The sequence below is a fragment of the Nicotiana sylvestris genome, chromosome 2 (genome assembly GCF_000393655.2).
Source record: "Nicotiana sylvestris chromosome 2, ASM39365v2, whole genome shotgun sequence".
NCBI classification, from domain to species: Eukaryota; Viridiplantae; Streptophyta; class Magnoliopsida; order Solanales; family Solanaceae; genus Nicotiana; species Nicotiana sylvestris.
The window spans coordinates 68210224-68232635 of record NC_091058.1 but is presented as its reverse complement, the minus strand read 5'-3'; the positions used below and the strand labels follow the sequence as shown (position 1 = coordinate 68232635).

Below are 22412 nucleotides of genomic sequence, written 5' to 3'. Positions count from 1 at the left end.
CAAACAAAACAACAACAATCCAGCGTACTCTCACAAGTGGGGTCTAGAAAGGGTAGGATGTACGCAGCCTTATCCCTACCCTAGACAGGCAGATAGACTGTTTTCAATATACTCTCGGCTAAAAAAAGGATGGAAGAAGTAGTGATAGCAAGTAATAACAATACAAGGTATTTAGAAAATGAAACGCAAGATAGTAAAAGAGAGTATGAAAGAAATACTAATAGTCGGTAATATCAGTACAAGATATGAACTATAATATATTTTTTTTGTATTATATTTGAACTATTTTTCTACACAAATAATATTTTTCTATTTGATATTTTTTTGAAAAAAGATATTTGAAAATTAAACTAATAAAACAAATAACTAAGAAAATACTTTAAAAAGCGAGAGACAGAGAAATCAAGAAAGTAGTTGGCAAGAGTCAATAATACTAATGATTCTGCAAATACAGAGATTCAAAAGATAAAAATATTAGATCGATTATTTTATCCTATGAGATAAATGTATTAGCGGGTGAAATTATAACTTACCGCTGAATATTTAAAAATTGGGATGAACTAATATTAAGAAATTGAGTCAATAAAAGAAATGATCTCCTATAATGTTGAAAATAAAAATCAAGTTTTGAATTAACAAATTAGCTAAATAATCATATTCAGTTCTTTTTGAAATTCAACATATTGGTAAAATTATTTTTAAGTTGACAAAACTCTTAGGATAATGAATTTATATTTTATTTGGAATTGTCCCGTTGTTTATTTTCTCTCTCTTGGAATTTGTTCCAACAACAACGGTTTCTTAATTTTTTAATATTGATTTATTTATTGTATAATTAAATTATGAAGAAATAGTCTATTATCGAAGAAATTTATTTTTCTGTTTTTCATGACATATACCACCAGCGTTCTCAGTCATGGTAAAGATGATAAGAATTTCTTTTCATATTAAATGTTTCTATTATCTTCGCTTGTCAAGATGATATTGAATTTAAAAATTGTGTCAACATAATAACATTTATTTTATTCATTTAAGCAAATATTATATTTATTTTGAACGTCAACTACTATTTCTAATAATTTGTTTATTATGTATATAACTTTTACTAATTGACGGAATTCACACATGACAACGCACGTGCTCTAAAACTAGTAAATATAAAAAATCCAAACCAACAATATGTAAAATTCTAGATCAATATTGAATATATATGATGGATAAGAATCACTAGTTCACAACCAACTATGGATGAGTCGAATTCAAGCAAGCATCAAACTAACATACAATCCATTTGAAGCTACAAGCCCAAATTTCTCTTGATCATATGAGGGTTCGCTATGCAAATAATCCGCTACAGGTATATATTGCTTTGAAACGTAAAAACAAATAAGATCTCTGTTCTCTTCAATGTCAGCATGTTGTCACATGCAAAAGCGACGATCCTGCATTTCAGCAGCTTAATGAAACAACAAATCAGAGGTATACATTAATTTTCGGACTTTAACATCTCACATGCAGCCAGCCAAGCCATTTTCTGTAGGATTTACTTGGATACCTTCTCATTTTAGCATTACCAACAACTTTGTGATCTGTTTTCTCAGCTAAAGATGTTGCTTTAGTAGTCGAGGCTTCTTCCTGCGAAGTAACAATTTTATGTAGCCATTAATTGTTAGGACCGAAATAATCAGGTGTCATGCGGAAGGTAGCAAAGCAAACATTGAACGACGATAAATCAGACAACAAACGAGAAATATATCAAAAGAGACACAAACATTTAACGTGGTTCGGTCGATTGACCTACGTCACGAAGAGGCAAACACAAGTAGTACGCTAACACTTGTCCTGAAATTCTCCCCTAAACAAGACTCTCAAATAAAGGTGTTTAATGGGTCGGGTTGACTCGTAACCGGACCGGCCCGGTACATAGGGGGCCGGGTGGGGCTGGGTAGGAGGGGTAGGTCCGTTTAAATTTTGGTAACGGTTAACCGGACCGGTCAAACCCGGTCCACGTGAACAGTACCGTGTACCGGTTAAACCGGCACGGCCCGACCCGGTACAATCTTTTTTTTTGTTTTTTTTTTTTATTTTTTGAATTAAGTGGGGCCCACTAACCGTTGGCAACGGTAAGACCTGGCAGGGATCCGTTGCCCAACGGGTTAATTGCATTAATAGCCTCTTTTTTTAAAAAAATTTAACCTTTTTTCAATTTACAAAATTAACCTTCTCTAAAACTATAAATACACCCCCTCTTCTTCATTTCTTCACTCAACTCTCATTTCTCAATCTCAATTTCTCTCATTCTCCAATTTTCAAGATTTCAAGTCTCAATCTCAAATTCTCAATTCTCAATTCAATTTAAATCATGCCTCGTACTTCTAGAGTGCGCTCATATGTTTGGCAACACTTTGAGGTGGTAGAAGAAAATGAAGAAGGTCAGAAAGTAAAGTGCAAGAACTGTGGTCAAGTCTTAAATTTTCGTTCAGAGTCTGGCACAGGCAGTTTAAGGAGGCATATCAAGTATTGTCTTGAGCGTCCTCCGGAAATTCGTATTTAAGATTTTAAGACAATTTGTGTTATTTTAAAATTATTAGACGTATTTATGCTTAATGTTTTAGTTTGTTAGATTAATTTGAAGTATTGTTAATTTATTATGCATGAAAATTTAGTTTTACTATTTTTTGTTAATTTACTTTTTAAATGCAAACTTTAATTTTGAATTTTGAAATAAATGTAGCACTTGCAATTTATATTAATACTTTTGTATTAATATAACTTGTAATCATTAAATTAATACAAAGTATTAATATAACTTACAATAGTTATACAAAATACAAAAAAAAAAAAATACACTAAACCCGGCCCGACCCCCTCAACTCGTAACCCGTACGGTTCAATTTTTACCCGGATGAACCCGAACCCGTTAAACCCGTTAAGCCATAAACCCGTAACCGGCCCAGACCGTAACCCGTACGGGTCCAAAAAATAGCAACCCGGCCTGGCCCACCCGTTTAACACCCTTACTCTCAAACCCCCTATTGCTACATTGTGGATGCTACTGAATGAGAAGGATTTCCAATTTATAGAAGTCTGAAATATTTTCCTCCAAGAAAAAAGACTAGCCAAACATGCAAGAATTATATTTTCCTTTTCGTAAATGAAAAAATCAATTATGGTAAATATATTGCTCTTCCTTCAAGAATTAGGAGAACAAAATATGGTAAGAACACCTAACATTAATTACTACAAGTCGCTAACTAATGCTAGTATAATTATTACTCTCTCTGTTCCAATTTATGTGAACCTGTTTGACTGGGTACGTAAAAAGAAAGAAGACATTTGGAATTTGTGATCCTAAACAAGTCAAAAGGGGGTCTAGAGTATTTATGTGGTTATAAAAGCTTATCATTAAGGTAGAATTGAAAGTTTAAGTTAAATTATTTTCAAATTTAGAAAGGAGTCATTCTTTACGGAATGCACAAAAAAGAAAATACGTACACATAAACTGGAACGAAGGGAGTGTATAAACTGCAATATGTTAGAAAATGTATTCAACATGCTTGGGGAATTTACGCTCTCACTATGGTACTTACAGTTGCGTGCATCATGTATGACATAATTCTTTCAGGATTTTTAAAACTTGAATTACAACAAGAATACGATGTGAGTGTTTGAGAGTGATAAAGAAATATAAAGTGTTAAACAATTCTAATTGTGTGTATAATTTGGATGTAGAAGATATATGTATTCAGTTAGAATACTTTTAGATATATAGGTTAATAATACATGATTATCTTAACAAACATAACATTTTCTGAACAGACACTTATTACTTTAGCTTTCGACTTCAAATATTAAATTAATAAATTTAAACATTTAACTATATAAAGCTGAAAAAAGTTACTGCAACACGTGTTTTATTTCAAGTGTCTTGTATTCTATCAAAATGAGGTATAGTAACTTATTTTTTCTTCTCATTATTACTAACTTTTCTCAATCACTAACTAAAGGAACTTTCCAATTAATATGCTTCACCAAAGCATGGGCGTTGATTAGTAATTAGTTCTATGTTTACCTCGAGTTGCCTCTCCTGGAGATTGGCCTTTTCATCTTCTTCACTCCTTGCAGCTGTATATGCAACTGAATCATGCCTTGATGACTTTGTTGAGCTCGACCTTGTCGTGTTTCCTTCATCCATTTCTAAGCTTAACTACAAGGAAAAATTTAAAACACAAGAACATGACCACCATAATAATTCTGCGCACAAATAAAGTAGATTGTGATTATTAAAAGTTGTAACCATGATTTTTTTTTTCATGCGCTCCCGTTTGATCATAGGTTTTTGGCAAAAAAATTTCAAAATTATTTATTTATTCATGGAATATAATCAGTTTATTGAATATAGTTTTTAAGTTTCCAAAATCTGGTTTAATACAGTTTTTGGATGAAAATTTTTCACCAGACTTAAATTTTTTTTCAAATAAAATACATGTTCAAACACAACATCAATTTCTAAAAATTATTTTTTAACATAACTTCAAAAAAAAATTCAAGTTTCAACCAAATCTATATGAAAACGCTATAGCTACATCTCCTACTCTTCTAGTAACCTGCGAAACTCGGTTCTCGAGCGCTGTGAGACGCTCTATGAGTGTGCCTTTGAGATGAACTTGTTCCAGAGCAGAGGATAGTGTCAGAGTCTGAGTCTCCTCCTCCTCTTCTTCTTCTTCTGCTTTCTTTACGACAGTATTTAGGGAATGTCTTCCAGAAAGCCCATGTTTCTCTTCCAGAAGCTGCAGCTGTACATAATCACCATTTAATTTATTCAATAAGAAAGACTATTGTTCACGACTTGTATTGATACAACCCATGGAGAACTTGACAGAGGCTGATTCAGGGAACCCTTCGCCGAAAAATTATACTGCGCATATAATACAAAATTAGTTTTGCACCTTTATATGTTACTCTATATTTAAATCCTCTTGACACAGCCCAAAAGTTAGCTACTAAGATGGGAGAGTCCAAGGCTATATAAACCACATATCAACATATTACAATACGGACGTGGTACTCAAAGTTCCGTATCTTGCAATGGACCACAACATGTATGCACTTTAATTTGATCTTCTCAGAGATTATTGTATTAAGTTTCATAATTATCAAAAAAAAGGGGGAAGCAAATTAACATATTTTTAGTTGAAACAGAAAAAAGAACTTACCAAGAAATCCAGTCGATCTAATCTTGGAATAACAGGCAATGAACAAGTTAAGTCTTTATTCTCGAGCCGGTTCATTGTTTCTAAAAGCCGGGAATTTTCTTTTCTGGGGGTTACTTTCCTCTCTAGCTTCTTTATATTATGGAGTAAGTACGTAGTGTTTGTGCATATATATCACAAATTTATGACTTATCTGCTATAGGTGAATAAGAATTAAAGAAGAGACATTGAAGATGAGGACACTGCAGTTCTTGAATATTGGTAAAGAATCAGTTGGTGATCTTAATAGAAGCTGGTCACTCAAAGTGAAAGCGAGGGGAGTTGGGGGTTATTAAATGGCAACTTCCACGCCATACTCTTTTGTCGACACTCATGATCCGTCATCGATCTTTGACTAGTAGATTTTTTTAATCCTTTTTCCGTCCTTTGGATTCTTATCTCAACATGGCCTATATAATACAGTAGTATGATAACAAAGATCAATCTCAACGACTTGCCGGTTTCTTCTCTCCCTATAGCTCGTTACGTCTACGTGCACATTTGTCTTTCACAAGGAATATGGCTTGCGTCATTGTTTGGCTATTGTGATCATATTGTCAATCAGTTTAAGTTTTATTCACATTTGCACAATCATTGTTAGATAAAATAGTGTTTAGAATAACTTTGGTTGTTTACCCTTAAAATGAGTAACAATTAAATTTTATACGCGATTTAAAGGATACGTGATTTAATTTAACATGAATGATTTAAGAACAGCGAGTAATTGAATTAAAGGAAAACAAAACGATCAAATCAAATGTGATTAAATAATTAAGCATGGCATTAGGTTTGAATGCTAGAAACCGGTTCCGACCGTGAGCCCTCGAGATGGAGCTCGATTGCAACTAAAGGAATGAACAACTGAAAAACACTTGAACAATTGTTAAAAGACAAAAGTAAACTTTATTGCTTTGATATGCATGCCAACTGTGACCCAAAAAATAAAAAGGTTCCCCCATTTATATAGTATGGGAGTTTCAACCCTAGTACAAGTCTAAATAAGGTAAAAATTATTTTCTTCCCTTTTTCCCTGTAAAACACGATCCGCAATTAATATCGGATGTGATCTGCACCGTAATCTCCGGTTGATGGCGAATATTTCGGCTCCTCGTTCGTCCTCTATAACCGTCTTCCCTTTAACCTCGATTCTTTGTTTCGCTCGAGCTTGATTTTTTTCATGTTTGGCCATGCCCGATTCCCGAAGTATCATTCGTCCCTCAGGCTTCGATCTGTGTGCACCCTCCGCCTTACCCGAGCCAACGTCAAATCACGTTGTCCCTCGTTTCTTCATTGGGAAATCGGGGGTAACTTTATCCCCGATTTTACTCGTACACATTGGTAACTTAGAAAATGCTAGACATGTTAGAATCGATCAAATCACACTAAACGTGTAAAACATTATTTATATTATTAATTTAATTCAAGAGAAAAAACATAGAACCCGGTTCATGCATCAAATTATATTAAATTAATTACTAAGATTAAGATGCAAATTGAGGTAAAGATATAAATACTTCTTCAATTATCATGATTAAGTGACAAATTATACATCAAAACACATAATATAAAATTATTATTTTGATGCATACACCCAATGTATGTGATTATTTTCTTTTTCTCAAATTAATCCCATCTAGTAAGTAATTACTCAGCAAAAATAAAACATCAAACACCGCTTGGTGGCCAGTTCTAAAGAATGGTCAACAATAAAATCCTAGGGCTGCTTTGCTTTTGGAATATTTCACGTGTTTTCATTGATTACATCAGAGCGTACGTCAAGTCTAGAGCTTTTACTTCTAAAACTGATCAGTTTAATCAAATATGCTAAAAAAATTAATTTATGCTATCAGAATTTTTTTTAATTACTTATTCAATTCAAACAGACGCGGAAGGAAGCATATCTCACTCTCTTTTTTCTCCTGATCCGGAAAGGAAGCATATTTCTTAAGTTACAATATCATCTGTGAAGAATATCTTTTCAAATAAACCAAATTTGTCCAAATTGTTTTCTAAAGTCTTCAGCAACAACATTCTTAGCTGGCTAAAATGGTTGTGCATATATCGCATGCCTTCCATTTCCAAGGAGCGTAGCACTCGGCAATTTATGATGCCATGTTATGCACCAGTCTTTCATCAGTACTGAACAAGGCAAATAAATGCATTAACTAAAGTATAGATGGGTTGCTGCGCTTTTTTTAAAAAAAAACAAAATTATGTCGGACAAAAAGTTATTTCTAATTCAATTCCATCTTTTCTTATGACCACTTATGTTTAAAGTCACATCAAAGACGTAAGTTTAGGTCTTGGATTTTCAACATATCAAAAGGAGGATGAGAGAGGCGGCACTTTTAAGAAAATAAAGAAGGAAGAGGGACGTTCTTCCTTCTTGTATATTTTTCATCCAACTAGTAGTCTTTAAATGTTGTGTTTTTCATTTTGTTAACAGTTGGATCGAGTTGAAATTTGATCACGAAGTTCACTTAATATACCTTTGATATGAATGGCAGTGACCTGAACCTGATGGTCGTGTTTTTGGAGGTCTGTAGATGTAGATTTAAAGTAGTGAATAGTAACTCTGTTTGACCTTTTCTTTGTGGGACTTTTGCAGCTCTCCGTTGATACATGCATTATTATCATATTTTTAAATTTTAATTAACAACGTTAGCCTCTCCTCGTTGACCAAAAACGTGTTTTATTTTTCTTTAGGAAGGTAAGCATAGTTGGTTTTGGTCCCCTGTAACACTGGGAGACATACAAACAGTAGAGGCGAATTTAGGGAGGTTTTGGTGGGTTCAACTGAACCCGTTGTTTTCAATTTGAGTAGCAACTACATATGCAAAAAAAAAAAATTCTCTCTCTATATATATATATTAATCACAAAGTCTAGGTTGTAATATTGACGATATTAACGTGCTATTTTATTTATTAATCATCATTATCATTCTTTGTATCTTTGTCAAAGGGCATGAGTAAAGCATATGTGATAGCCATTGAAATCCACCCTCCAAATAAAGCTCTCACAGCAGATATCTTTACTGATGAGCCACCAAGATAAGCCCCAATTCCACCAAATAAATACAAAGCCAAAGATGCTACAATCACTATCACACCAATCCTGATCCTGTTTTCACTCACCACTAGAGCTGGAACCATAGGAACAAAGGCTCCAAACAGAAAAGCCAGTGATGATGATGCTGCAGCCTTCAACGGATTAGGCAATGGCTCTAATTTTCTGTCATTTTCCAGCTGTTTTGACTCCTGCATTATCGTTCGTTTTGCATCATTTTCCATAACTTTTATCATAGGAGATCTTGCAGGTGTCAAAGCAATATGGTGCTGTATTTGCACAGGTGATTCATATAGCAGCTTTCCACCTTGTGTTGAAGTCGCTAGTATATTGCGAAAGGACATGTTGGTGGCGTCTCCTTGCTTGGTTTCTGCAATAGTTGGACTGCTGCAAGCTATCTGAATCTTTGTTTTGTATCCACCATCTTCTCCTTTTAGCTCGTTCTCTGACCTACAGTTGTCAGCAATGGACTTTGCAATGTCTCGTTGAGTTGAGACAGAGACAAACTCTCCGACAGCCATGCTACAGGCACCTGCAAAAGCTCCAGCAACTCCAGAAAGTACCATAGACAGTTGATCTTGATCTTTAGCTGCACCAACACCGAGCATCAAGGACGTAGTGGAAAGCAATCCATCGTTTGCTCCTAAGATTGCTGCTCGAAGCCACTGAGCTCGCTCTAGTTTCTTTGAAGTTTTCTCTTCCTGTGAAGCTGCATGAGCCTTTTTCTTGGCACAAGTACTCTCAATTAACTGAGGAGAATCCATGATTTAATGAATGTGGAGTGTGGCTTTGAGCTGTACGCACACTCGTAACGTGTGGAAGCAATATGTAGGAGCCCAGTTCATAAAGGATGAATATTGAGATCCAAGAAACATAGTTACTTAGGTGGAACCGTGGAAAAAACAAAGCTGATACGTTAAAACCCAGAAGAACCAACATAAGCCCATAGGTAGGTGTTCTTCTGAATGATTTACTTACGCCAAGAAGGTGACATCAAACTATACAGACAACAACCAACTGCAAATATAAAGTAAGTTTCTATTGTTTGTTGCTCCAATTAGAGGCAACCAGAGCATCACTTTGTCTTGTTCTAGATGGCACATCATCCAAACCAAATTATAAGAATTCATTCTATCCGATTAGCCTCTTTGCTCAATATGTAGAGAAAAGCAATGTATAGTGATGTAGATGGATTCTTTTCACAGTATGGCATCCTAACCTGGGGCACAGTATAGTAGCTTAGTCTGTGGGGAAAGAAGGAAATTCAGAGCCCCCTTCGATCCCTGCCCCTGCAATTAAGGCATGCAGCAAAGGAGCCGCTTAAATGGCTGCCTCATGCAAACTAAATTCTGATCTGATGGCAATTTACTATGCATATTCTCCACATACTTAAGCACCAACATTTGCGAACTGTTATTTGGAAAAGATGCACCTCAAGAAAATGTTTTTGATAGACTAATGGTGTAGACTAATGGTTACAGTGCAATCATCCTATTCTCTTCAAACAAAAGAACTCAGACTTCTATAAATGACATCTTTTCAGTTGAACTAGTCCCTATCATAAAACTTACGCTTCATTGCTCCGGTGTTTATTTTTAACCCCATATATCATATCCATCATCAAAAGCAGTTCATTCAGACATTGACTACTTCAGGAGAAATGGAAGAAGCTTATTGTAAGAAATTACTTTGTACATTTTATCTGGAATAAACAACACTTGAAACAGAGAGAAAAGAGGAACTAACATGGAGAACTTAGTCCTGCTCGTTAACTTAACTTTTTCCATTCTAATCACAGAACTGCCATTACAAGATTTGACGTCACATCTCATACTGCTCACTTCCATCCCTTCCAAGAACCAATTAGTTTGAGAGCAAGCACTATACATTTTTTTCAAAATTCTATTTATTAGAGTGCAACTTAAAGTAAATACTCTGTGAGGTGAAAGCCTCATGCTCCTTAAGTCTGTTTAATGATGGACTAGATAGAAAGTTAGCGATTTACCAAGGTCGATAAGTTAAGAGTTAAGAAGCAACACTAGACTGGTTGATAACTTACATAAGTTGAGTCAAATGTTCAGCCAGTAGCTTGTCTAACCACAAGTCGGTAAACTGATTTCTCCAAACAAGAGATGGAAATAGTAACTTCTGGTGATCCAAGACTTTTAGACAAGTAGTCAATACAAAATTGATAATTTGGAATGACAGGTATTTAGAAGACAGGTTTTTGTACCGTTATGTTGCCTAGAAAGATCAACTCAACAAAACATTCATTTAACATAATGATGTTTTCCGTAAACAACCACCAAAGACATCCGATAAATGCATTTTTGACGCGGCAGATATCACCTAAACATCACATATAAGACGTCACATATACCCATCCCTGCGGTCTTGCTCCTCTGCTTCCTTGTTAGCAACTTCAACAGATTTGAACCAAAGGTATGCCTGGATAATATTCTAGTCAGCTAAAATGAACACAGAATAATCCACCTTTATTGTTTTGCCAGAAGTAGTAATGTAACTAACAAAACAAAGACCAATCATTAAGAAACTTTTTCATTGGTTCCTCAGCCCTATTAAAGAAGTTGTTTGCCTATAATTTAAACATAAGGAGTAGTTACCATTATGTACAAGTGTGTTAAAGACAGAACTTGCAAAAAGTTCAAATTTGCATATTCTTAGTTTCATCATTCAAAGCAATTTAGCTTAACCAAAACTGCAGGAACGCATGGATAGAGAAGAAAACTATATCTACTTACAGAAGTGGGAATGCCTGTGAAAGCAAAGAATCCAAGCACAGGAGCATAAAACACACTATCTGAGCCCAAAACTCCAAATACAGGTTTCTGATTCACGTACTCAAAAACAGAACCAATCTGCGCTCATAACCCAATAAACAAAACCCATCAAGACTTAATCTTTGTTTAAAAGATCAAAAAAAAAAGGTTCAAGGTAAAGAATTCACCGCTGCAATTGCTGTGACAGCAGAAGCAAGCAAATAAACAATGAAAGGAACTTGAAAGGTTGAAGAATCTTTCTGGGATTCATTTTTAGCCCAAGGGGGTGGCTCATCTGAATCGGGTTTAGCCCATGTGGGAACTGATGGGTCTTTTTCTTCTTCAGTAGCAGCAACGATTCCAAGCTTACGACTGGCAACTGAATTTCTGTTTCTCTTGAAATAACCAGAGGAAGAGAGTGGAATTGAATTGGGCAGGCATAGGTTGATTATTGTTGAGGAATGGATAATAAGTGAAGGGGAATTGCAAAGAGATGAAGAAGGTAATAATGTCACCATTTTTTTTTCTTGATGTGTGGGCAGAAGAGATAATTATGGCTTACAGTGTAGTTTACAAGGCATTGTCAATTGCGTGGGACTGTTGCTGTGTATTTTCATGGTCGAATATGGCTAGGGGCTGGGAATAAGAGATAGAGTTCACTCAAAAAAATCTCTCATTTTTCCTGAAAATAAAATTGTATTTTCAAGAAAAAAACTACTGGTAGGGACCGACATATTGGGAAAAAGAAAATGTCAATGCGCATGTGAAATATGTTCTTATTTTATAGAACTTTTCATATGCTTCAAATTGATATTAATGCAGGGATTTTTATCTATCTATACACTACGTATAAAATTTATTTACTCTCTTTAATTAAGTTTTAATTTAATTATATAATCATATACAATTTATCAATTACATATAAATATTATAAAATAAAGACCGTAAAGTAAAAAAATCGAAAACAAGTATAGAGAGAGATTGATATATTATTTTATTTCAAATTGTTGTACATAATGAACTGAAATCTCTTCTATTTATAGAAGAAAGGAAGCCGATGTGTAAGCTGTTACTGCAAGTTGATGTGTAAGTTATTACTGCAAGCTGATGTGTAAGTTATTACACAAGCTGCTGTGTAAGCTTCTGAGGGTATCTCATCATTATCATATCGGCCACTATGGACAAAATCATCATCGTATACCAGCTGATCAGGTGGTGGTACGTATATAACGCCATAACCTTTCCCATATACCTATATATATATATATACATACATACGTATATATATACACATATATAACGCCGTTTGAATCATATTTCAGCCACTGTGGGCAACATCATCATCGTATACCAGCTGGTCAGGTGGTGGTGTGTATATAATGTCATAATCTTTTCTCATATCCCATATACATATATTTACATATATACGCGTATATAACGACATCTGGTCATGGGTCAATGCACATGTATAAATGAGTGAAATGCATGAAAAATACATAATAATCTCGATATTCCTTCCGGATAAACTTTTTCAACTGCGTATTATTCTAAGACCCATGAACAGAAGATAATAATAATTCTCACAGGGAATCAAGAATATAGACACCCCTACTATTTCTATGAATAGAGTAATTTATAGAAAACTGTGTATTTGCTCGTTTCTTCAATATAATTTGGACCATGCCAAAAGAAAGAAGAGATAACCTTAACATACCTGAGTCGATTCTCTTGAGAAAGATTACACCGTACTCCCTTAATATTGCAAAATCTCACGTAATTTCGAATTTTTTAAAACAAAATTTTCCTAAAGCTTGATGAACCCTTTTCAGAAGAGGTGAACAAACTCAGTCCCTTAGATATTCATAAAATTGCGATCATTTTTTGGCAAATCATTACGGACCGTGTATGTATAAATAGCTCATCATCTTTTATCCACAAATTCTTATTTATCACAAACTTTAAATATATCTAATCTTGAATGGCAGTGTAATAAAGAGATGAGATTGGAAAGAGGTGTGTAGGGAATGAATTCTAAATTTTGGAGATTATGATCTTTAGGTGTCACCTTAAGGTGTGACACCTTTCCAATTTTCATATTAGTCATCTAGGGGTCTTAGGAAGCTTGCCACGTTTGGGTTGGGGGGAATTTTAATGATTATTCACTAAATTTATTAATTAACTAGGTAATGTCTCGTTACATGGTAATTAACCAATTACTCACATAATTAAAAAAAATCAAATTACTTAAAATTATACTTTTTTTAATACATTGTATATATCTTACTATTATGGTCATGTGGTATTTTGTATTTTACTAGTCCATAAATACCGGGTATTTTAGCTCGGGCCGTATTTTTATCCCAAAATGACAAATTTCGACGAAACTCACTTTCTTCGATTTGCTTACCCTCTCACCTTCACGAACTTACTTATCCCTTGTTTGAAATAGCATAATACTTGTAACCTCAAGTAATCTCATTCTCGATTTTGCGTTGATTAACTTTACAACGAAATCATAACACCCAAAAATACGGGATATAATATTTCATCCCCGAGCTTCCATTAATTTATTTATGGCGCACTTTCACATATGAAAATATGGGGTGTAATATTATCCCCCCCCCCCTTAGAACATTCGTCCTCGAATGTTGACTAATGCATTTATCATTCCCCTAACCCATAGCTTTTACAGATATTCTAATATTCTTCTTTCCATTCTGACAACTGTTCTCTGATTACATCCAAAGTCCAGAGTATTCCTACATATATATCTCTTTTTCACACAACGGACTGTGGCCGGAATTCTTCTAATCTCGTAACTCTTGCTACTTTCTATCATGCATCCTTTACGATACTGACCCTGTGACTATGCGACTCTTCTCTCCTTTTTCCTTTAGCTTTTAACCAATGTTTAGGCTGTACTTTGTAAACATATATAAGGCTTAATAAGATGCCTCTCTGGGCATCTATAGGTGTACTGAAATTCTTCACTCGATACTTTGTAAAACTTGCGAATATGGCTATATCTTATTTCATAGACCGGGTTATCCTTTCGTATGACTTTACTGCATCTACATAGGTCATACTATGCCATAAATCTTACTTTGATTTATCATTATTGAGGTCTGCAACCAACTTCAGGTTGCTCTCGTTGCTTATCCTTAAGACTGATGGTCTAATCTCATCTCATACTGTTGAACTTTTATCCATCTATTGTTGATTCACCTTAATATTTATCCATCATCTACTACTGATAACTTGATCTCTTATGAAACACCGTCTTTAGGGTTCGCGTCTCATTGGGGCATCTGGAGTAATTAGATTGATTCACCTAGGGGTGATACTATACTTCCATAACCGTACTTTATAGCATTCCAATGTGATTCACCTTGTATGGGTATTTTAATCATATCCAATTCATGAGATCCCTTTCTTTTCTTTGTTAGATGATTACTCAATCGAAAGGTCCAAATGTCATCCTTTATCTGTCACAATTATACCCTCATTTTATTACCGGGTCAACATTTCATTTCTTCTAAATGCTATTAATCTTAGACTCCTTTGAGTTCATTCAGGCTATACTGAACTTTCAATAACTTAGAGAAACCATTATCTCTCTTGTTTTTATGGACTTAATCCTAAGTACTTATCCATTCTCGGCACCTTTTCACTTGTCTTTCCTCATTCTTACTCATGTTTTCATAAAACTTTGTCGCTCTACCATACTTTAGCTTGCGACCTATACATATCCATTTATACTATTCACAACTTTCCTTCAACTTGCGTGCACCATAGATTTCCTTATGTTATTCTGGAATGTCAAGCGAGACATCACATCGTCTCCAACTTTTCTTTATTCTCTTAACTAGATCTCTCAATACTTAGAAACCATAAGCTAGAAGACATGCCGCCGACGATGCCGCTATCATTCCCAGTTATTGGATCCTCGTGCTTATAGCCTTCTATCCGAAGTATGGACTATTCACAATCTTCTGCCTTTGAGTATGTCATACATTATTCACCTTTACCTTACTTACCTTAAAATCTCGTATCATATCTTCTATCTCTTTCATAACCTCCCTTCCACCTAGGTTTAATTCACGTCCATAACTTGAAGCTCTATTATAATACTCGCACCTCTGGTACATACACAATTCGGTGGGAGCTTCGTACTAACTTCTTATGAGGTTGGTACTTCTTCTAACTGGATTCCTTGTAGAGCCATTATAGATTATGGTTGTTGTGTTATTTCTCTTGAACGTCTGATATTAAGAGCGATTATGTCATGTTCTCAAGCATAACTTCTATAATTTTTCTAGGTCCAATAATCAGACTCCTGATTTACTTAGGTGATGTAATTCTTTAGTTTCATGTTCCTTCCGCCATACCAAGCAATACACGTCTAAATCATACTAACCAAACACGCAACTCCGAAGCAAATGGAGCGCACTAACATCTTCCGCTGAGCTGATAGCTTACTTGGAGAGCTCTCGACCTATCTATTTGGACCTGCGGGCATGAAACGCAGCGTCCCTAAGCAAAAGGGACTTCAGTACGAATAATGTACCGAGTATGTAAGGCACATAAATAAGTACATTAGAGACATGGAAGAAATATAGGGTACATGACTCAACCTGTACGTCGGAATAACTTTGTAAATCATAAATTACTTTTAGTGTCATACACATGCGTATGAATGTCATGCCGTGCATAGGTACATATTTTATAACATCATCAGCCTCTGAGGGCATCCCATCATATCATATCGGCCACTATGGGCAAAATCATCATCGTATACCAGCTAATCAGGTGGTAGTGCGTATATAACGTCATAACCTTTTTCATATCTCATATACATATATATACATACATATATATGCGTATATAACGTCACCTGGTCATGGGTCAATGCACATGTATAAATGAGTGAAATGCATGAAAAATACATAATAATCTCGATATTCCTTCCGGATAAACTTTTTCAACTGCGTATTATTCTGAGACCCATGAACAGAAGATAATAATAATTTTCATAGGGAATCAAGAATATAGACACCTATACTATTTCTATAAATAGAGTAATTTATAGAAAACTGTGTATTTGCTCGTTTCTTCAGTATAATTTGGACCATGCCAAAAGAAAGAAGGGATAACCGTAACATACCTGAGTCGATTCTCTTGAGAAAGATTACACGATACTCCATTAATATTGCAAAATCTCACGTAATCGAATTTTTGAAAGCAAAATTTTCCTAAAGCTTGATGAGCCCTTTTCAGAAGAGGTGAACAAACTCAATCCCTTAGATATTCATAAAATTGCGATCATTTTTTTGCAAATCATTACAGACCGTGTATGTATAAATAGCTCATCATCTTTTATCCACAAATTCTTATTTATCACTAACTTTAAAATATATCTAATCTTGAATGGCAGTGTAATAAAGAGATGAGATTGGAAAGAGGTGTGTAGGGAATGAACTCTAAATTTTGGAGATTATGATCTTTAGTTTAGGTTGGTCCCTTATTGAAAGATTGGTGTCACCTTAAGGTGTGACACCTTTCCAATTTTCATATTAGTCATCTAGGGGTCTTGTTGGGGGAATTTTAATGATTATTCACTAAATTTATTAATTAACTAGGTAATGTCTCGTTATATGTGGTAATTAACCAATTACTCACATAATTAAAAAAAAATCAAATTACTTAAAATTATACTTTTTTTAATACACTGTATATATCTTACTATTATGGTCATGTGGTATCTTGTATTTTACTAGTTCATAAATACCGGGTATTTTAGCTCTGGCCGTATTTTTATCCCAAATTGACAAATTTTGACGAAACTCACTTTCTTCGATTTGCTTCTCCTCTCACCTTCACGAACTTACTTATCCCTTGTTTGAAATAGCATAATACTTGTAACCTCAAATAATCTCATTCCCGATTTTGCGTCGATTAACTTTACAACGAAATCTTAACCCCCGAAAATACGGGATGTAATATCTCATCCCCGAGCTTCCATTAATTTATTTATGGCGCACTTTCACGTACGAAAACATGGGGTGTAACAAGTCCAATATAGGTAAGCCTCTTTAGGAAGCTTATTTATAACAGAGTACTAAATGGACATCCACAATATAATATATTTATAACACTCCCCCTTGGATGTTCATTAAAATATAATGTGCCCTATTAAAACCTCAGAGAAAAAACCCCTTGGGAAACATTATAATGAAGGAAAAAGAGTACGCATATCTAGTAATACGCATTGCTAGCTGTCTCATTAAAAACTTTATAAGAAAAACCCCGTGGGAAAATACCTTAGTAAGGAAAAAAGAGTACATCACATATTTTGCTCTCCCTGATGAAAATTTTGTTTCAAATATTTGAGTGTCTGCATTCTAATCTTGTATATTATATTCTCAAAAATTTGAAGTTGGTAAAGATTTAGTGAATAAATCTGTTGGATTGTCACTTGAACGGATTTATCGCACATCGATATTATCATTCTTTTGAAGATCATGTGTAAAGAATAACTTTGGTAAAATGTGTTTCGCTCTATCTCCTCTTATGAATCCTCCCTTTAATTGGCTTATGCATGTAGCATTGTCTTCGTATAATATTGTGGTTTTTTAATCACATTCCAACCCACATTTTTTTGAATAAAATGAATCACTGATCTCAACCATACGCATTCCCTACTTGCTTCATAAATAGCTATTATCTCATCATGATTTGAAGAAGTAGTAACAATAGATTGCTTTGCGGAGCATCATGACAATACCTCCACATATAAACACATACCTGATTTGAGATCGAGCTTTATTGAGATCGGATAAATAACTTGCATTTTCATAACCATAGGATCTGCACCACCTTTGTTAGCATTAGCAAGATACATAAGTGCACCAACTACACTAAGATAGGGTACTTAAGGACCAAGGAGTTCCTCATCCTCTTCTGGAGGTCGGAACGGATCCTTATTCACTTCAAGTGATCAAACACACATTGGTGTACTTAATATGTACACTTTGTCCATATAAAAGTATTTAAAGACCCTTTCTGTATAGGCAGATTGATGGATAAAGATCTCGTGTGCTAAATATTCAATTTGCAGTTCAAGACAAAATTTTATTTTTCCAAGATCTTTCATCTTAAATTCTTTCTTAAGATATTCAATTGCTTTTTGGAGCTCTTATAGCGTTGCAACAAGATTTATGTTATCAACATAAATAGCAAGTATAACGAATTTTGAGGCCATTTTCTTTATAAATATACATGGACAAATAACATCATTTATGTAACCTTCTTTCAGCAAATATTCATTGAGGCTATTATATCACATGCGCCCAGATTGATTTAAACCGTACAAATATCTTTGTAATTTGATCGAGTACATTTCTTGAGACTTTGAATTATATGCTTCAAGCATTTTAAATCCTTTAGGGATCTTCATATGGATTTAATCAAATGAGTCATACATGTTATAACTTGCATTTAAATGGCATGACATTTTCAGGTGTCTGGACTACAGGTCCGATCGTCATAATCTTTTACAATATTGTACATAATATTATATCGAATATATTGTTGGCGTTCATTTTGTATCGGTTCCTAAGTGACATAACTTATTGAGATCTTGATAAGTGAGAATTTTGACTGCTTATTAGCGCTTTTTAGCTTTTATTTTAGTCCAAAAGCATTGAATTGTGTTCCCAAAACTAATAAAATTGTGCAAAATTGCAGGAATACTGGAAGTTGGTCTCCCGAGATAAAATCCGTCTCAAAAAGGAGTATTCCGAAGCATAAGGCAATAAAGGGCGCAAAAGTATAAATGTGCAATCCGTAGAAGGAATTCTGCAACCGTAGAAGAAATTACGGATCGCAGAAATCCATCTGCGGCCGTAAACCAAGAGGAAGAGTTTAGCAGAACTTTGTGCAAAATGCAAACCGCACATGAATTGTGCGGTCGCAAAGCTGGGCTAGGAGTCAAAGATCAGAGAGTGTGCAAAAAGGCCAAGTCCAGGAGCATCTGTGAATTACTGACCGCACAAGAGTTGCCTTGCGGTCGCGGTCCTGAAATGTGCAGTCGCAGAAGATTGCCTCGCGGCCGCAGTTCAAAAATGTGCGGCCACAGAATTCTACTTCCTGCCAGATGAAGAATATGCGGATCGCACATGAAATTGTGCGGTCGTAGAACCTCCCGATGGATATTTTTGTCCGAGATTTTTAGTCTTGTATAAATAGACGAGTTTCACAAAATTAGGTCAAGTTTTGAACCTCTAAAGTTGGTGTAGCCATTTTTCCTTACTACTTTAGGAAGTTTTACATTACTTTGGTATATTTACATTAGATTTACTCATTTTAAGCTTCCATTATGAGTTTAATTAGTTTTTCTTCCCTATCTTCTTCAAACTCCATTATGAGTAGCTAGACTTTTACTAGGGTTGTGACCCAACCCTAGCGTGTAAACTTTATGAAAATCTAATTTAGTTCTTGTTTATGATTGAGTATTGATTATTTAGCTTAGTTCATGCTTTAATTGTAGAATTAATAGTTTCAAACATTAATTCATACCTACTTGACTTAGTCTCTACTTGAGAAAGAGGGACATAGTCTAGGATAACTTAGCTAACAAAGAATTGGATGAATTGAGAGATTGATTAACCCAATTGAAAGGTTCAACCTAGATATAGTAATAACCCGACTTGAGCTCTTATCAACTATTTTGGGTGATACCCATTTGGTCTTGGAAAGCCAAATTGTGCAAAACCATTTTCTGACCGAGAGGTATTGAGTGGGTAATTTAGAGTTGAGAGCTATTATACACCCCAATCAACAAAACAAGATTTAAAGTCTTTATTCCATTAGGCAAACACCTAGGTCATGGTCACAGCCCTAGGCTTTTTATCCATTTGGAAAAACCTTAAAAACAATTATCTCATGTATGTTTTCTTTATTTTGCAATCATTAGATTAACATTAGAAATAGAAACAAATCCTTGTTGTGGAAGTGCAATCAAGATAATCCAATTGCTCATTTGAAATATATACCCCTAACTCCCATCCTAACTCCCTGTGGATTCAACCCCGACTCCTATTTAGGTATCTATTATTGCATTCGACCTGGATAATTTCATTCCTCTGTCTTCTTTTGATAAAACATGTCATTACTCCCTTGGAAATACTCAGTTATTGTTAAAGTATTTGGGCTCAAAGTAGGACACCAATTACTCAAACAAAAAATATTTGCACAATGAAAACCTACCGAGGAAGTTCCCTTAATTGACTTGGGTTCTGATTTTTTTCTGCTAAAATTCCAAAAAGAATATCACATGCTCTACATGATGGGCAGTGGTTTATTTTAAATCACTTTCTATCTGTTAGATGATAGGAGCCAAAATTCCTCGCATCTATGGCTCAACTAACTTATTCTGCAAATTGGATTTGTCTGCCTGAACTTCCTACTGAGTTTTACGACTTAGACATCGTCCAAAAATTGGGAAACAAGGAGGGTAAACTCCTTAAGATTGATGCATGCACTTCTATCACTACTAGAGGACGCTATGACAGAATCTGTGTAGAAGTGCCTCTCGATAAAATATTAAAAACCCATATTTATATTGGCACCCATAAGCAAATTATCCTATATGAAGGCCTCAATTTACTTTGCATTAATTGTGGTCGACTGGGTCACAATAATAAAAACTGCACCTATCTTCTTCACCCTCAAGCTTCAGACAAAGCTCCCATAAATCCCTAACTCCATGACACCATAGTCCATACCAATGAAGTGAGCTCTACGACTCCTATAGATCATAAGTGGGAAACAATCACTTTTCCGCAAAAATCGACATCAAAATTTCCTATGCAGAAGCAGATTCTCATTGGTGAGCCTTCAGGAAACGCAGCTCAGCCGCATTCTCGAAGGGCGGTGCAAAATCAAGCCCTAGGTAAGTTCTCTAACCCTAAACCACCTTCCATTCAAACAACTCTAAGTAGCAGTAATTGATAATAATACCCCTAAAAATATTACACATAGAAATATGTACGCTGAATTTATTGAGGATGAACCTTGTTCCACTAATCTAGAAGCTATGCCTCATTTGGGTCAGCCCAATATTAGCTCCATTCTTGCACCTCTTGTTCCAACACATGCACACCTCCCTAGCCTAGCCCATACACGACCTTCCCCATCAGACAAACCCGCCCCTAAAGCTACAACACCCACTGACCACATAGACCCTATTACTACTAATCCTACTCTCATGCCCTCACAGACTGTCACCTCATCCACTTCAAGGACCTAGTATAAAGACCCAAATCAAAGCCTACTTTCCCAAATCCAATAACATTCATACCACTGAAACCCCCCCCCCCACTCAAACGATCTGTCTCACTCTACTACAACTCAAGCCCACATACCAACTCCATCGTGTATTGGCCTCCCTTCATATGACAATTCCCAAAGCCCACTAAAAAGCTCACCGACTAATCCAACCACTCCTGTGTCTACAAAATCTACTCCATCGCATTCACAGTCACAGACAATTCCCATACATTAGAATCCACTAGTACTCAAATACATCATGCCATGCTTTCCTCCTCCATATCTCCATAGACGAAATACACGCTTAAGAGACCAAACTCCTCTCCAAGCCCTCATCCGTCGTCTCATCCCCTAGTGATGAATCCAAACTCCCGCTTCTTCACAGCCCAAACTACCCATTCATCAACAGACCCGAGCTCCTGGCTGGAACTGGGTCTCCAAGACCATGCACTAATCTTCACATTGAACATGAACAACCAGGAAGTCACCATTCTACTGAACAATCCATCCGACCTTGCTCAGATAGTGACGGAAGGCATGAGCTTGGCGACGTACATTATGGCCAGTACCATTGGTGAGTGGTGCCACACACCAATCTCGCTCCATATAATACTTTAACTCCACCTACACAATATTGGAACATTGCCCTATCAATACCCCTATATGATCAATCTACCGTTCTACCCTCTAACTCCAGTAATCCCTCATACTCGTTGGATCCAAACATGTCCTCCCACTACCACTAAAAAAATAATTAAATTGCAGCAGTTATTTTTACAAATTGCAGCAGTCGGTAACTCCCGCAATTTGTTGTTGCAGCGGTTCACAAAACTGCTGCAAGAAGGCTCACCACAATCAATTTACTGGAGTTCTGTCGCGACCGCTGCCACGACTGCCGTAATTAATTAGCAGGAGTTATTTTGCGGCAGTTCAATCCCCGTAAATTGATTATTAAATTATAAAACAAAATTATATTTTTTTACA

General features: G+C 35.4%; 3 protein-coding genes across 3 annotated transcripts; all 3 read right to left on the bottom strand.

The window, feature by feature from the left end:
* Positions 1 to 1180: 1180 nt before the first annotated feature.
* LOC104217602 (uncharacterized) lies at positions 1181 to 5470 on the bottom strand. Its single transcript, XM_009767893.2, has 4 exons — positions 5217 to 5470; positions 4608 to 4796; positions 4073 to 4207; positions 1181 to 1635 (listed from the first exon to the last, which is right to left on the bottom strand). The coding sequence occupies exons 1-4, from the start codon at positions 5289 to 5291 to the stop codon at positions 1501 to 1503; spliced, it is 534 nt and encodes a 177-aa protein (XP_009766195.1). The 5' UTR covers positions 5292 to 5470; the 3' UTR covers positions 1181 to 1500.
* A 2645-nt stretch (positions 5471 to 8115) lies between these two features.
* LOC104217601 (vacuolar iron transporter homolog 4-like) lies at positions 8116 to 9186 on the bottom strand. The gene has a single exon (XM_009767892.2). The coding sequence runs from the start codon at positions 9081 to 9083 to the stop codon at positions 8178 to 8180; it is 906 nt and encodes a 301-aa protein (XP_009766194.1). The 5' UTR covers positions 9084 to 9186; the 3' UTR covers positions 8116 to 8177.
* Positions 9187 to 10454: 1268 nt separating this feature from the next.
* LOC104217600 (uncharacterized) lies at positions 10455 to 11853 on the bottom strand. Its single transcript, XM_009767891.2, has 3 exons — positions 11288 to 11853; positions 11082 to 11198; positions 10455 to 10767 (listed from the first exon to the last, which is right to left on the bottom strand). Exons 1-3 carry the CDS (start codon positions 11615 to 11617, stop codon positions 10690 to 10692), a joined length of 525 nt encoding a protein of 174 aa, XP_009766193.1. The 5' UTR covers positions 11618 to 11853; the 3' UTR covers positions 10455 to 10689.
* Between the last annotated feature and the right edge of the window lie 10559 nt (positions 11854 to 22412).

Excerpts from the sequence above, each read along its gene's own strand:
- LOC104217602 (XM_009767893.2), bottom strand. The coding sequence starts at position 5,291 with ATGAACCGGCTCGAGAATAAAGACTTAACTTGTTCATTGCCTGTTATT. Across the intron at positions 4,797-5,216 it reads TAGATCGACTGGATTTCTTG|CTGCAGCTTCTGGAAGAGAA; the intron begins GTAAGTTCTTTT and ends GATTATGTACAG. Across the intron at positions 1,636-4,072 it reads TCCAGGAGAGGCAACTCGAG|GAAGAAGCCTCGACTACTAA; the intron begins GTAAACATAGAA and ends GTTACTTCGCAG.
- LOC104217601 (XM_009767892.2), bottom strand. The coding sequence starts at position 9,083 with ATGGATTCTCCTCAGTTAATTGAGAGTACTTGTGCCAAGAAAAAGGCT.
- LOC104217600 (XM_009767891.2), bottom strand. The coding sequence starts at position 11,617 with ATGGTGACATTATTACCTTCTTCATCTCTTTGCAATTCCCCTTCACTT. Across the intron at positions 11,199-11,287 it reads CTGTCACAGCAATTGCAGCG|ATTGGTTCTGTTTTTGAGTA; the intron begins GTGAATTCTTTA and ends TTATGAGCGCAG. Across the intron at positions 10,768-11,081 it reads TCACAGGCATTCCCACTTCT|GCATACCTTTGGTTCAAATC; the intron begins GTAAGTAGATAT and ends AATATTATCCAG.